The 15719-nt window shown below is 54.2% G+C and overlaps 6 protein-coding genes across 6 annotated transcripts; 4 read left to right on the forward strand and 2 right to left on the reverse strand.

Moving 5' to 3' along the window:
* Positions 1–431: 431 nt before the first annotated feature.
* On the reverse strand, positions 432–1191 carry EsH8_X_000394 (OSTA/TMEM184 family protein; the record flags this gene model as incomplete). Its single annotated transcript, XM_083274482.1, has 2 exons — positions 432–1022; positions 1078–1191. The coding sequence occupies 2 exons, from the start codon at positions 1189–1191 to the stop codon at positions 432–434; spliced, it is 705 nt and encodes a 234-aa protein (XP_083119874.1).
* Positions 1192–4279: 3088 nt separating this feature from the next.
* Positions 4280–4813, forward strand: EsH8_X_000395 (uncharacterized protein; the record flags this gene model as incomplete). Its single annotated transcript, XM_083274483.1, has 3 exons — positions 4280–4334; positions 4483–4680; positions 4734–4813. The coding sequence occupies 3 exons, from the start codon at positions 4280–4282 to the stop codon at positions 4811–4813; spliced, it is 333 nt and encodes a 110-aa protein (XP_083119875.1).
* A 1849-nt stretch (positions 4814–6662) lies between these two features.
* On the forward strand, positions 6663–8885 carry EsH8_X_000396 (regulator of chromosome condensation 1/beta-lactamase-inhibitor protein II; the record flags this gene model as incomplete). The annotated part of the gene is made up of 3 exons (XM_083274484.1): positions 6663–7886; positions 7939–8536; positions 8590–8885. 3 exons carry the CDS (start codon positions 6663–6665, stop codon positions 8883–8885), a joined length of 2118 nt encoding a protein of 705 aa, XP_083119876.1.
* Positions 8886–9901: 1016 nt separating this feature from the next.
* On the reverse strand, positions 9902–10995 carry EsH8_X_000397 (transporter YIP1; the record flags this gene model as incomplete). Its single annotated transcript, XM_083274485.1, has 2 exons — positions 9902–10528; positions 10645–10995. The coding sequence occupies 2 exons, from the start codon at positions 10993–10995 to the stop codon at positions 9902–9904; spliced, it is 978 nt and encodes a 325-aa protein (XP_083119877.1).
* A 1698-nt stretch (positions 10996–12693) lies between these two features.
* On the forward strand, positions 12694–13944 carry EsH8_X_000398 (uncharacterized protein; the record flags this gene model as incomplete). The annotated part of the gene is made up of 2 exons (XM_083274486.1): positions 12694–13349; positions 13410–13944. The coding sequence occupies 2 exons, from the start codon at positions 12694–12696 to the stop codon at positions 13942–13944; spliced, it is 1191 nt and encodes a 396-aa protein (XP_083119878.1).
* Positions 13945–14860: 916 nt separating this feature from the next.
* Positions 14861–15415, forward strand: EsH8_X_000399 (import motor complex subunit PAM16; the record flags this gene model as incomplete). The annotated part of the gene is made up of 2 exons (XM_083274487.1): positions 14861–14863; positions 14990–15415. 2 exons carry the CDS (start codon positions 14861–14863, stop codon positions 15413–15415), a joined length of 429 nt encoding a protein of 142 aa, XP_083119879.1.
* Between the last annotated feature and the right edge of the window lie 304 nt (positions 15416–15719).

The raw sequence follows: 15719 nt of genomic DNA on the forward strand, positions 1-15719 counted from the left end.
TTATTTCCGTAGTTCCATTGCAGGGGAGAATCGAAGGGACCTTGTTGAGCATTAATTTCTAGATCGACAAAGAATACCTCACATCGGAGAGAATGCTCCGCGCCATCTTTGTCCACAAGACTAGTGACAAGCGCAATCTTAGCGCTAGGAATGCTTATATCAACTACGAATACAGAAGACTTCATCATAGCGTCGACTAGTGATTTGGAGGCTGATTTTCTGACTGGACTAGTGAGCACTACACGTTTTGCAGTTTTCCGTCCAATTTCAAGGCTTTTTTGTGATGAAGACGGGGATGAGGTCGGTATCTAAACTCCAAGTTTTCGTAAGACTATTCTCCAACACGGCACCGAGTCAAACTGCCAAGGGCCGCTTCCATGAGGGAATGTATGTTTGGCGTGTAACAAAACCCAACCTCGGTGGTGGTTCCTTCATGCCTGTACGTTGCCCAGATTTTGACGGTCCACAACAAGCAACGCTTGGGAGAGGTCAGTCTCTCTGGACTGTCCCGTGAACTCCATACCAATGCCGTTGTCATTCTGGGCTCCCTCGGGCCCAAAGGAGTCAGAAGTTTTACGTTGCTCAGCAAACAGCCAGCCAGGCGCTCGTACGACAGCCCAGAAGATATCAGTAAAGTTCAGTGCGTCCACCAATGCCTGCCACTGGAACTTTCGAGTGCGGAAGCCCAGCTCTGCAGGTTGTGGAGAGCGGGCTGTTCCGTCCCAGACACCGCTATCATCTGAGATGTCCAGCTGTTGAGACTGGCGCTCGTGGTTGTGTGTCACTAACCCCTGGGCAGTGGCGTGTTGATTGTCGTTCTTCCCATTGTTGTTTGTCATGGCCTTTGCGGAAGGCTGACCTTCGTATACGTGATACGGGTAAGCCCAAAAGTGCAGGATAGAGACCGCTGCCATTTCCAGGCAAAGGAGGGTGTTGGGTATGCCGATGGCCCACGAAGGATGTGAGATTTTTGACGATGGCTTAATTGGGCCACCTTCCTTGGTGAGAAAGTCGAATATGAACTAGGTTGTGTCTCTGTTAGCTTGTACTGGCACTTTTTGACGACTTCACACTTACTGTCTGCAAGTAGAACAGAAAAACAACTAGTTTAATGGCCAGAAACTTCAAAACAGGCCGGTGCGGGCCTGTCTGTTGTCTGGTTTGATGGTAGAATTGGAGAACACAGAACATCGCTGCGACCAGCGACACTATTTCTATAACCATTACCTATTTTGTCTTGTCAGCAAGAGCAGACGCTTCTTCGCGTCCCAATGAGTTCGTACCCAGATTTTAGCATGTGCGGGGTCCTTGGATTCGTCGCAATACACATCAAGAGCTTCGGTGATGCACTTTGTAAGAGCGCCAAGGAACTTGACGGCACAGAATTGAAAGATGCCAAACCAGATGATCTTGAAAAATAAGAGTCAGAACACTGTCCATGTGGAACTACAGCCCCAAGTCTAAAGAAAGTTGGGACCAAGAGCGGATGTTTCGGCTTACATTAAACCACCTCAACCCGTCCACGGTTTGCCCCTTTTTATCCCGTCCGACGTGAACGATAAAGAAGCGAACGGGATGCAACCACGGCTTCGGCTCGACTAGGTGAAAGGCTTGCCGAAGTGCATATAGATCTGGATGTAGTAGCTGACACAACAGCAAGAAGAAGGAGGCGACTGCGATGGACTCGTAGAACTCGTAGATGCTAGCGATGTAGACGTGTTGTTTGTAAAAAGGGATGCTTAAGGTGCAGGCGATCGAATAAATGGGAACCATCAGAAGGATGCGGATAATCCTACATAGTCTTGGTTTAGCGATGCAAAGACATTTCCGCGTGAATGGGAGATGGCCATTGTTGCAACTCACTGTCTCTGCTGCTTTGGTTTGGTATAATGGGAGGCATGGCAAAATATTAGAAACGCAGAAGCGGAGCAAGCTATTATTGTCGAGGCACCTGCTATGAAAATCAGGAGGCCGTGAACTCGAATACCACCCACGACGTCCTGCTCGACAACTGATAGTTGGGATGTCAGATATTTGACTCAGGTGCGACGTCGTGTTTGTTCAGGAAATAGAAACATACTGGGAACATTCAAAGGGTGGTCGTTGCATTTAGCCATTGGAAAGTAAAAACAAAAATAAAAATAAAAAACAAATAGACGGACGATGTGTGCCGTAATTTGCTGGATAGGCGTAAACATACCTACATATATATACCCTCTACTAGTGCGAAGAACTGCTTTCATTGAGTATCGAAAACATTGCAATGCTTGGCTGCATATATCCTTACTCGTGCTACGAGACGGGCCTCCAACGGACCGTACGGCGGTTATCAATGTCCGTTAGCTACTGGGTGTAAAGACCGAGGAAGCCTTCAGGCGTGCCAACCGGGTAACTATCGGCATTAACCCACCGCGACTCTCCGCAGTCTAGATATTGAGCTTGTTCGTATATTTATGGCCTTTAGATTAATAACGGTAAATCGCTGCGAGAAGGTTTCGTTACAGCGCAGGGATGACTAGGGATTCCCCACTAGGCTGAGCATCATAGCCACAGAGTAACCCGCCTATGGCACGTTAGATTCTAGTTGTAGTCGCGAAGACTATGGAATCGGCACTTTTGATTCGATCATTCCGCCCCGTTCGCATACAATGCGAATGCGATATACGAAGAGAAATTCGTCTACCGCGTAACCCTCTTTACAGTTTGGCTGCCTGATGGGCCTCGCCTTGGCTCATTTATCAGCACCAGCGTAGTTTCGAAACAAGACCTGTAAGACCAATGGAATGGCTCGAGGCCTGTCAATTGCGTGCGGTTCATGCAAGGCCATATATCGGAGTCTTGAACAGTGTCATAAATCTTGTGCATTGGTCAGATTGGGACTGTCAAATCATGACTGGCATTGTCATGGCGGGCTCAGATGTTTGCTGCTGCCAAGTTTCGTACTTCGTATGAAGATCTGCATGTTGTATTCCCATGCGAAGAGGCAAGTGGCTTGCAAGACGAAGGACGAAAAACCAGGTAGGCGTTTGGTATTTGTGGCGATCACGGCTGCAGCGGAGCAGTTGGAATGTGTGGTTGACTATAGAAAGTCTAGATACAATAGATCGGTGGGCATATATACCCCTGGCAAGTGGATACAACGCGAAGACGGCTGGGGCGCAGTCGGCCCGCATGAAGTCGTCCCGTACGAAGCCGGCCCCGGCGAAGTCGGCTCGCGACAGTATTTGAAGGTTGGATGATATGCTTCATTTATCTTTTGAAGTTCACGGAGTCAAACGAACTGTTTGGTAAGGTGGATGGTATTGATGACAATGTGTTGACATTGAGAGAGACGTGACCAAAAGTCCAAACTATGGCACGGAGGAGTCTATGTTCCAACTACTGTTGCTTGAGTGCGACTCTTGGAGGACAGGAATGACGCGTCTGCAGCAGCGTGTCTAAGAAGATTGGGGATGGCAACATTTGAAGCACCCCAGCCAAGGACCAGTTGCTTAAGACCAGGCTGCAACCTATCAAGGGCCGGTAAAAGGCAGCAAGTAAGCCAGGAAACACTCCACCCCCACCCCCACAAAAGCAAAGCAACCACCTTGGCCGTCTTCGCTGCGCTGCAGAGTATTCCGACATGAAGAACATCAAGGCGGGCCAGGGAGGAGTGTTCACAAGATTGGACAGCAAAGCTAAACAACGAAAAGTAAAGCTCGGTGAAAGCGCAATGGCAGAGAATTGGAAGAGATGCATGTGTGCTACGTCGTTTGCTATTGGGTTGTGATTGTTTGCTTGCTCATGTCCTGCCATCAAATGCTGGATGAACCAGATACCTTTGTTCCAAAAACAAAGAACTCAAAGAAAGGCACATTACCAACCATGGTTGTGGAGGGCGTTGCCGATTACTCGTTCTGTTGTCATGCAACTGGACGTGGGCTGACACAGCAGGATCTGGCCACGAAAATGGAACGATCCGGAACCCACCTCTGTCTTAGAAACATGTGCCCTCCTATTGGCCAGAAAGATCTCCAGCCAATAGGAGACTTGCTGATGACCTGCGGCAGGGGTCATCCGCAGTGGTGTCTAGGAGCCGTGACGTCGGTACTCGGCCCCTCCTACCCTGCATCGCATTTGCTTAAAAGGACCCTTTCGCGACTGCCCTTTGGCCTTTGTCTCCCCCCCAGACAGATCAATTCAGTTCAACCAAGCTCACCATCGCACTCGACATCACAAACACTCCAATAAACCACTACTCTACTTTCTCAACCACTCTACCTTCCCACCAACTATCACAATGACTGTCGACAAGGCTTCCACCTGCTGCGGCAAGAGCGCCGAGTGCGTATGCGGTATGTGCCCCTCCTCTACATAACCCCCAGTTCGACGATCCATGATTCCCTCGACAACACTCTTCTCTCTTAAACACATATATACCATATCTTCTCAGCCAAAACATCCGGAAGAATTACAAGCTGACTTATTCTGTCTCTCGTTCAGCCCAGCAAGCCAAGTGCTCCTGTGGCCAGCAATCCGCCCTCCACTGCACCTGCAGCAAGGCCGCAACAGAGAACGCCGTCTCCGGACCCCGCTGCTCGTGCCGCGCTCGTCCCGCTGGCGATTGCACCTGCGACCGCGCTTCCAGTGAGAATGTCAAGCCTGCCGGCGATGCCTGCGCGTGTGGCGCCCGCCCAGCCAGTACGTTCCTCTCCCGATGTGTCCTTGGCAGCCGATTCTAACATGTGACCCAGACGCCTGTACCTGCGACAAGGCTTCCGATGGATCCTTCAACCCTAGCGAGCACGAGATCGACTTCACTACCCGTCGTTGAACACAGTAGCGTCACAGCTCTGACGTTTGTATGGAACAACAGCTTGGCTGATAAAATGGCGTTGGGGATTCCGGATTTTACAGGTTGGATGAAGCGATGGTGGGCGGCGTTAAGGGATCATCTTGTTCCGGCTTTTGTCCGACAAATACGCCATGGCCGATAGGGATGGCCTGGCCCGAGGAAAATTTATAAAGCATTCAATACCCGATCGGCATCAGCCAACTTTCTGAGCATCTTCATCTTGACAGGTCTCCTGGTCTTGGCTGCCATTCTTCTGGGCTGCGCTGTCTACTCGATTTGTCGAGTGAGACGAGTTCGCGGGTTCTGGGAACACCTTGCTTGGTGTGCCTGTTTTCCATACAGGGCGACGAAATTATTCTATTTGTTTCTTTTCGCCTATTTGAACGGAATCTTGCCAGCGTCTCTGGCTGCTCTTCGTCCAAGACAACCAGTACTCGTTGATGTGGGCGTTGGTGTGAAGGCAGCGGATCTTCCAACCGAGGTGGCGATTCAGCAAAACGAGGCGGCGACCAAGCGAAACGAGGCGACAACCAAGCATAGCAAAGACAATTCCAGAGGAAACCAGGAGAAAAAGGATTGGAACAAACCTGGCAGGCAGGCGAGACAGGGAAAGAAAGGAAACAAGTGATTCTAGGGTGTAAGCGATATGGACAAGAATCAAGTTGGACTCTGGTCCACGGCAGCGGTACATGGATACCAGATAGCATTAGCAAGAAGCGTTGTGTGTGTTGGCTATTGATGGATATCAGGCATCAAATTGAACTATAATCGCGGGTTGCGCGGTTCTTCTCATCATATATTGCCGATGTCACTGTGTGTGCTAAGGCTTTTTTCCCCTGAGATATCGAATCGCTAGACAAACCATGAACATTTGAAGAGCAGCCGCAACCAGTAACATGGCAAAAGTGGGACAAGACTTCCTACGACGTTCGGTTCCTTTTTACAAACACAAGGTCTGCGACGGTACTGATGCGTACTAGACCTGCGTACCGTGCCGTTACTTTTTCGCGTCAAGCGCGCAAGTCGAGGCACGCCCGATCGTGGCGCGTTTGGCGACAAGTTCGGCCCAACGCAGCAGCGGCAGGCCATGGTGAGCCAACTCTTTTCTACCTAGGAACCGCAGTTGCGCCAGTAAAATCTAAAAATAATTGGGCACCGTGGCCTACACACATTTCAGTCCGCCTGCTTTCAAAAGAATTTACCAAAAAATAATTGGGAGCGGTCTTGTGGTGGCGTGGGGATTCTAGGGGCATCGGCAGACGACGCGAAATTTCCCCGGCTCACCGGAAAACCCACCCCAACTTCTGTGTCCGTTATTTCCTTCCCTAATTTTTTTTCTCTCATTTTCTGCCGCAACCGGAGTACCGTACCGCGGTGGACAGGGCAGATGCAGCCGGGCGGTCAAGAGCTCTCCATGGACACCCCCTCGCTATTCGACGCAATTGGCCCCGGGACCCGGAGCTCGGGCCATCGAAGCGCAAAAAACAGCCCAGAAGGTACCCACAATGCGCGCTAGAGGCACCTGGGCACCAGCAGCTTAGCCCGCGCTGAGAGCCACAAAGCGCCACCCCTGCTTGGTCAGAATTCCAGAGCCCAAGAAAATAAAGCTCCTTCCGGTCGCGTCACCTTTCCTCGCCTGCTTTTCCTTCACCCACAACAAGAACAACCTCGATTTGGATCATTTTGTTTCCAAAACATCATCCCAATCACATCAATTCGCATCGCGATACCTTGATTTCGCGATTGACACCTTGACTCCCCCCTTACTTGGCTCGATTTCCCCCGTTACACGCGTATCCTGCCGATACCCAACCATCACCTGACGACCATGCCTCCCAAGGCTGCGACCAAGAAGGCCGCTGCGCCCAAGCCCAGCGCGCCCAAGAAGGCCCCGCTCTCTGCTGTCGCGACCAAGAAGGCTGCCGATGCCGCCAAGAAGGCCGCCGCCGCGAAGCCTGCTGCGAAGAAGGACGCTACCACCAACGGCGCGACTGCTGCCTCCAAGAAGCGCAAGCTTGTTGAGAAGGAGGAGGAAGTTGACGAGTCTGCTGACGAGGCCGCTGAGGAGTCCGCTGGCGAGGAGAGCGAGGAGCCCGAGAAGCCTGCGCCGAAGAAGGTCACCAAGAAGGCCGCCGAGCCCGTCGCGAAGAAGACCAAGACTAGCGCCGCTGCCGCCAAGAAGAATGCCGCCGCCGCTGAGGAGACTGAGGATGAGTCCAAGGCCGAGAAGCCTGTGAAGAAGGCTGCTGCGAAGAAGGCGGACGCGAAGAAGGCGGACACCAAGAAGACTGCCGCCGCTACCAAGAAGGCTGATACCAAGGCCGCTGCCCCCAAGGCCAAGGCCACTGCCGCGAGCAAGAAGCGCAAGACCAGCGACGAGGAGACCGAGGACGAGAAGCCCAAGGTCAAGAAGGCCAAGACCGACTCTGCTGAGGTCGACAGCCAGGCGACCGAGTCCGCCAAGGCCACAGAATCCGCCTCAGAGGAGCCCGAGGCTGTTAAGCCCGCGAAGGCTACCAAGAAGGCCACGGCCGCTGCTGCCAAGCCTCCCCCCGCCCACCCCCACAAGATTGGCAAGAAGATCAACTCTGCCCCGACTCAAATCCTCGATGTTTATGTCTTCGGCGAGGGATCCTCCGGTGAGCTTGGTCTCGGCAGCAAGAAGGTTGATGGCAAGAAGGTCGTCGACGTGAAGCGCCCGAGATTGAACCACAACCTGTCTGCCAAGGATGTCGGTGTTGTTCAGATTGCTTGCGGTGGCATGCACGTCGCCGCCTTGACCAAGGACAACAAGATCCTGACGTGGGGTGTCAACGACCAGGGCGCTCTGGGCCGCGACACAACCTGGGAGGGAGGACTCCGCGACGCTGATGCCGAGGAGGAGGAGGAGGATGAGGATGACTCTGGCATCAACCCCCGCGAGAGCACACCCACGGCTGTTGGCGCCGAGTACTTCGCTCCGGACGCCAAGTTTACCCAGGTCGTTGCCAGCGACAGCGCCACTTTCGCTCTGACCGAGGATGGCAGAGTGTATGGCTGGGGCACATTCAGAGTAAGATGGTTGACAACCTGCTTAGAACGTTCGGTCACTAACAAACTTGTAGTCGAGTGATGGTATTCTCGGATTTACCGACAAGATCCAGATCCAGAAGACCCCCAACTACCTCCCAACACTGAAGAACATCACCGCCCTTGCTGCCGGCTCAAACCACATCCTCGCTCTTGACGACAAGGGCATTGTCGTGGCGTGGGGCTGTGGCCAGCAGAACCAGCTCGGACGAAGAATCATTGAGCGCAACAAGCTTTCGTCGCTGATCCCCCAGAGCATGGGTCTCCCCAAGAACAAGGTCGACCGCATCGCCTGCGGATCTTACCACAGCTTTGCCTTGGGCAAGGACGGCTCCGTTTGGGCCTGGGGTCTGAACAACTTTGCCGAGACTGGTATCGAGATGGGTGCCGGCGAGGATGATGCTGTCGTCTTGCGACCTACCATTGTCGAGTCCCTGAAGGACTACAAGGTCAAGCACATTGCCGGTGGAGAGCACCACTCCCTTGCCTGCACGGAAGATGGCAAGCTCTTGACTTGGGGTCGTCTGGACGGCCACCAGGTCGGCATTCCCGTCGAAGAACTCGATGCCGATAGGGTCATCAAGGACGAGCTCGACAAGCCCCGCATTCTTTCCAAGCCCACTGCGGTTGAGGGTAAGTGATTATTCTGCTACCTAGCCTGGAACCAAACTAACAGTCCATGCCAGACGTTGCCAAATGCGTGTTTGTCGCTGCTGGAGTCGACAACAACTTTGCCATCGACATCAAGGGCGAGGCCCACTCCTGGGGCTTCTCTGCCAACTACCAGACCGGACAGGGCACAACCGAGGACATTGAGACACCGACCACCATTGACAACACTGCTGTCCGCGGCAAGAAGCTTGTCTACGCTGGCGCCGGCGGCCAGTTCTCCATTCTGGGAGGTGTCGCCGATGTTCCCAAGGTCAACGGCCTGCCTCTGCCTGTCCAGCCTGCCACGGGAGGCTTCAGACCTGTTTTCTAAACTGAGAACGCATTGACTGGCTCGAAATGAAAGCAAGCGGTTATGACAGGCGGTTTTCAACAAGAATATGCATGATGAAGGAGTTGGAACCGCGACCACCACTCGAGAAACAAGGTGGACTTGACACAAGGGCCAGGTCGGGATCAATTTCAGAGTTGCGATATTTCACCGCTCATTTTTGGCATGAGCGGGTTTTTTTTTTCCTGCGATGCGAATATTCGTACGATATTTGGTTTTGGGTTTCCGCTTTTATTGGCGTCCGATGAGCGGACTTATAGACTTTTGTTTTTTTTTATCATCTCTTCCTATGAGAGCGGCAACGGGTTCCGGCAAAAAAGGCATGCATGATGGACGGATGGGCGGAATGGACAGCCTCAAGGAAGTCAGTTTATGATACCAACGGGGGGTGGTCCAACTCATCGAGAGCTTTCCCATTTGTGTGCCCGGTGGAAAGATTGTCATTCCTGCATGGCTCTTGGTCACGAGACGTATAGTAGTCTCTTGTAATACTACGTTTCGGCCTCGGATTTCACACGTTTTCTGACTCCCACGCCCTTTCCCCTGTCTTCACTCGTGTGTGTGTGCATATCAAGGGTGGACGACTGAGGCGGATCTAGTATCTTGCACTCATCTCCACCTCGAAACAGCACGGAACAAGGTGAACGGGCATTGGATTATCAAAGTTTATTCTGGCTTCGTCTGAACATGATTATATAGTGTACAGTGACGTGAAGCATCGTTTGGCCTTGGCGTCTCTCGGCCGCGGGTAATGCATCTCATCGTTGCCTCCTCCGTCTATCGTGGCCCCCTTCTTTTTGTTGGATTCATCCCCTCCGCCTTCATCTAACTCTCCTATTTCCTTCCTCTCTTGTCGACTTCCCACATCTGATCAAGCCATGAAACCTTGAAGCGCTCCGATCCACGCCTAGGCCGCTTGGTCATGATGTGCCGCCCCCGTCATCTCGGCTCGCTGATAAGAATGTGCTCCGTTCTCTGCCTCCGCTCTAGTCTTGATTTTATCCCTTCAACCCGGCAGCGGCCTGGGCCAGCGAACCGCCGCTACCCCTGGAGCTGAAGACGCCCATGATGCCAAAGCCAACGTAGAACAGGGCCAGCGGGTACGCCACGAGCCCGCGCATGCCCCGCATCCTCCCCACGGCGCAGAACATGCCCGAGGCGGAGTAGGTGCACCAGAGGATGGCCATGGTCGTCAGGACGATGCCCAACGGCGTGTCCATGGGCATGACGATGCCGAACAAGCTCGTGGCGACCAGCGGCAGGAGGCAGTATCCCAGCACGGAGCTGGAGCGCGCGAACGTGAGCGTGCTTGAGAAGTGGCCCGTCCTAGAGGCGTGGTCATGGGCGTCGGGTGCCCCGGGGTAGCCTCCGCCAACGCCGCCGCCGTATTGGGGCGCTGTTTGGGCCGCCGAGGGGTGGGCGTCGGTGGGGGTCATGAGGGAGAGGATCAGGTGCAGGGAGGTGCTGCCCAGGAGGGCGAGGCCGTAGATGTAGCCGAAGTGTACCTTTCCTGCGAAGAGAAGGAAGGTTCCGTAGAGGAGGAAGGAGAGGAGAGGGCCTCCCAGATCGGAGTCGTCCATTAGGTGCTGGTCGATACGGCGGAAGGGGTTGAGGACTGCGAGGGTCTGTTTGGGGGCGGCAGAGCCACATGTTAGTAATTGATAATGCTTCGAGGAGCCATATAGTGACTGTTTGCAACAACAAAAAAGAAGAAAAAAAACAGCGACGGAAGCTATCGCACCTTTGCTTGGATATGTCCAAAGTTGATGCCTAGCTCTTCGAGCAAGGGCGGCTCGCCGTCGTAGCCCTCAGTCGAGAAGGCAGCCAACCATCCTGTGCGAAGACCACCCTGCTCACCCATGCGCCCTGAGACGCCGGCTGCTGCGCCAAACGCACCGGCTCCGCCGAAGGCTCCTGCGCCGGTACCGAACTGTCCCCCGGAGGGTTGGCCCCCATAGCCGTACGAGGCCTGTTGTGGGGTCGCATGGCCCGAGACCGCGGCGGGGGAGTAGGAGGAGGGGTAGAACTGCAGGTTCTGGGCTTCCGCGCCCGGGCCCGGGCCGTAGGCGGGTTGGGAGTAGTAGTTTGACATGTTCGGCGGTGTGTTTTGCTCTGGATGTGGATGGGTAGGCGTTTCCCCCTCCCCTTTCGTCTATGCTTCGTCTCGCTTCCGCTTCGTTTCCGGGAAATTCGATGGTTCGAACTCGGAAAGGTCGAAGTATGTCTGCTGCGGCGGGATTTGTGTAGGAAGAAGGGAGACAATCGCGAATGGTGGGCTCGAGAGCCGTGTTGCGCCGGGGTTTGCGAGGCGCGAGTTGCGTAAAGTGGACAGGTTGACCTGAGCTGCGATGTTGGAGATGTAGCTTCTTTAGAGGTTCACCACGTCAGTCAGGGCTGGAGCTGCAGGGTGGGACCCGGGGAAAAATGTCGGCCTTGCACTTGAGGCACCAACGCAGAGCTAGTTCAGGCACACATTGTTGCTATCATATCTTATCGATAGTCGTTATCGACAGTCGTTATCGATAACTCTATCGCCAATCTGGTCGGCTTCGGACCAAGCCCATGGCACATTTCCAGGTTCTCCATCTCAAGTGGATTCCTTATGCACCAGCGACATGAGATGAACAACTGAAGAATAATGCACATGCTCAAAGATTAGCTTAATGCTCGCTTCCATGCAGATTCGACGTCACGCAACGCCCCCCGTCCTGTTGACAGCAGGCGAGCAACGGCATGGTATTCCTCTTTCCCTTTAGCGTCAAACGAAGCGTAAAATTTCTGCCCACCGCTGCCTGGGGACAGACGCCCTCCTCGCCCAGCCCGCAAAATCGATTCCCCCAGCACATGCGGCAGTTTCTTTTTGTCCTGCCGACTTGCCTTATTGGAGCCCCTATTAACCCAGCCCACTGGTAAATGGTCATGGCTTGACTCCGCCAAAGTCCGGCAGTGAGCTGTCATCTCCACTCCCCCAACGCATAGTCTGGACAACATCGACAAATTGGGAGGTGGCCGCGACCTGGCTGGTTTCGCGATATTGGTCTCATTATACATATACTACGCTCCGCCTCGTCAATATAGAAGAGGCACGTTTTCGGGCACGTTCTGGCCACAAAGCCAACCATCATGCATCTCCCGGGCGGCCGCCTGAGTCGTGAACCTGCCCGATTAGATTTAAGCCCTAGTCAACGTTCCATTGAAGCCGTGATCGGATGCTGTCCGAGATGGTGGACTGAGATCCTCCGGACTCGCCTCGCCGAAGGGGGTGCGAGAACCTCTCCGAGCTCTCCATGGGGTGCAACATGCCTGTTTGTGGCCATTGCAAGCGCGTATTGCGTTCTTTGCCGGCTCGACTACATCACTATCGAACTCAGGGGACCCCTCTCTCGCCCAGTCCTGGGAATTTCTGGATTGCCGGGATTTCTCTTCCACGGAGATGGCCTTGGGTCCGCCTTAAGGCCAAGCCTCCAACGATTAGCTGCCCTCCGGCAGTGGATATTGTTTTCCACCAACAGGAAGACGGCATGCCTCCAACCCAAATTAAACAGGGGGCTCACTGGTGGTTGCAGATAGAATGCGATGGCCTTGGATCATGGATGATAGTTTCCCAGCTCGAAGAAGACCTGGACCGAGAGCTATCGACGACGTGGGCTCCTTGTTGACATGCGAACCTTTGTATTTAAGCTTGATCGTGGCCGGCAAACAATGCTGCAGATCCTTCTCGGCCAGTCGTTCCAGCTGCAGTCTTTCTTTCTTTACCCTGCCAACAGTCTCGGTATTTTCAACAGCAACAATGGGTCTCTACAAGTTCCTTATCGCCATCCTCCCGGTCGTCATGGCCGCCGACCTCTACGTCGCGCCAGCCGGATCTGACAGTGCTGCCGGCACCCTTGCCGCTCCTCTTAAGTCGATCCAGGTGGCCGTGACCAAGGCCGTCGCTGGTGACACCATCTACCTGCGTGCCGGCACTTACTCGCCCACTACCAACATCAAGATCACCAAGAGCGGTACTGCTGCTAAGCCATACACCCTGACGGCGTACAACAATGAGCAGGTCATCATTGACGGAGAGGCTCTGCCCGGCACTCCTGGCGCCCTCGACTCGTCACTTGCCAACGCCGACCGTGGTGTCCTCCACATTGAGGGAGCCAGCTACTGGAAGTTCTACAAGCTGACCATCATCAACGGCCCCTACGGTGTCTACCTCCGTGACGGCTCCAATAACTACTTTGAGCGCATTGTCACCCACGACAACTACGAGACCGGTTTCCAGATGCAGGGCACTCTGAACAACAACCAAGTCGTTTACCTCGACTCCTACCGCAACCGTGACCCCCGCAAGAACGGCGAGAGTGCCGACGGTTTCGCCTGCAAGGAGGGCTCCGGCACTGGCAACATTCTCAAGGGCGCCCGTCTTTGGGAGAACGTCGATGACGGCCTCGACCTCTGGTAAGTTTCATTCTCCATTTTTCTCCCAACACTAGGCCGTGGCTAATGACCCAAAAACAGGGAGTTCAAGTCCCCCATCACCATCATGGACACCATCTCTTGGGGCAACGGCGTCAACCGCTGGGGTTTCAGCAACTTCCAGGGTGACGGCAATGGCTTCAAGCTGGGTGGCGGCGACGCTGCCGACATTGGCTCGGCCAACCACGTCATCACCAACTGCATTGCCTTCGACAACGTCGCCAAGGGCTTCACTGACAACAAGCAGCCTGGCAACTTCCAGTTCACCCGCAACACGGCCTGGAACAACGGCGCGGTCGGCTTCCAGACTATCACCACCAAGTCGACGCTCAAGAGCAACATCGCCGCCTCCAACACGAAGACGACGGCCAAGACTGGCCAGACCTCGTTCGTCAGCGGCACCACGAGCAGCGGCAACTCCTGGGACAGCAGCGCCCTCTGGCCTAACTCCAACTTCAAGAGTGTCGACGTGAGCCTCGTCAAGGGCGCGCGTCAGGCCAACGGCAAGATTGTTGCTAGCAACTTCTTGCTCCCTACCTCCGGCGCTGCCATTGGTGCCACCACCGCCTGGTCTTAATTATCGGACCATAATCGCATATTAAATAATGCCTCGAATACATTCTCCTGTACATATTTAGTTAGAATGCCGTAGAGCGGAGTACATAATCCAACTCGTACATATTGTTCCCATCAAGCCTTTTGATTAATGTGGTACTGTGTATGGATCACAAACCATCAACGGTACAGCCGAACCATGTTGCTGCTTAGTCACATAAACTCAATGATAGTGAACCGAAGACATGGGCCATCACGCTGTCCGGTAACGAGTCGACGCTAGTGGTGGAAATGTAACCTCTGTAAAGCAATCAATCTAGAGGAGCAGCCCCCAACTCATCTGCATCAGGGGTTGGGATTTTGGGATGCAAAGAACTGCGCGGACAATATTTTTTTCAAGCACCTGTGCACATGTATGTAGTGCCTTTTAAGTCAGTGAAAGGACAGGCTTGGCGGAACATTTCAACGATAAACTTAAACTCAAAAGTCCAGCCCGTGCTCAACGACAAGGGATTCCATCCACTCTCGATCTTTGAAGTAATTATCCGTATCTATACATGGGGAGCGGGCTTCCACTGGCCAGGTGGCGCCAGATGGCTCTGATCTCTGGAGCCCCACCGGGTGAACAAGGGTGGCGGCCCCGTGAATCTGGAATGCCCGAGAAGGGAAAAAAGAAAAAAAAAAAAACCTCTCGGAGCGCGGCGAAACTCGCACCTCCGAACAAAGCTCGGAATTTCTCGTCGGCAATTTCCATATCGTGATGGATTTTTCTAGATTGCGAGCTATCCATCCGGTCCTCCCCAACTAGCCAGCTGCCCTCACGCGACGATCGCCTGTTCGCATCGCATCCCGGTCCCTCACACCGCGCGACCGAATTCGGTTCATTTCATCTGTAACAATAGTTTCTACGCGCCGAGGCCGCGTCTAATACCGTAAACATGGTGAGTCTCCAGCCTTACCCCCCTTCGCCTTCCGATGCGATGCGCCGCCGAAGCTCATCAGCCTCGCCCTTCGCCACCCGATCTCGACTTCTTTGTTTGCTTGACTGACACATCTTGACAACGTAGGCCTACCGTCTCATCACCCAAGTCGTCTTCGTCGGCACCCGCATTGTCGGCCGCTCCTTCGCTGCCGCCTACAAACAAGCGCAGGCGTCCTCCGAGTACGCCCGCGCGCAGGCCAAGAATGGCGGCGCTGCCGCCGGCTCCGGCTCCGGCAACCTCTCCTCTGGCATGACGCTTGACGAGGCCTGCAAGATCCTCGACGTCGAGGCGCCCAAGGATGGCGCCAGCAACGCCGGTGATGTCATGGAGCGATTCAAGCGGCTGTTCGACGCCAACGACCCCAAGAAGGGCGGCAGCTTCTACCTGCAGAGCAAGGTTCTCAGGGCGAGAGAGAGGCTGGAGAAGGAGATTGGGCCGATGGTCGAGAAGGAGGAGGTTGAGGCCGACACGAAGGAGGGGTTCCGCCCGAAGATTTACAAGGACCGGTGAGGGGGACATGGGTCTTGTGGACGCGGCACCGAGACGCCGACGAAAGACGGCGACGGAACCCGTGACCGACCGACGGGCGTAGGATGGACGAATGGAAGAGGCTGAGGCGCTTTCGTCCACAGGGAGCGGCTCGAGAGGGCTAGAACACAACTGTATTGGAACAAACTTCACTCGACTCCGCATGGCATGGCGTTTCTGGGATGGATTTTGGCGCGGCACCGCCATCATTGGCATGGTTAGACGATAAAAGGGTTGCGCAAATGTGTTAATACTGTACTATAAGACACGGGAGGGCGAGGAGTTG

Source organism: Colletotrichum jinshuiense, chromosome 10 (assembly GCF_051148585.1).
Source record: "Colletotrichum jinshuiense chromosome 10, complete sequence".
NCBI classification, from domain to species: domain Eukaryota; kingdom Fungi; phylum Ascomycota; class Sordariomycetes; order Glomerellales; family Glomerellaceae; genus Colletotrichum; species Colletotrichum jinshuiense.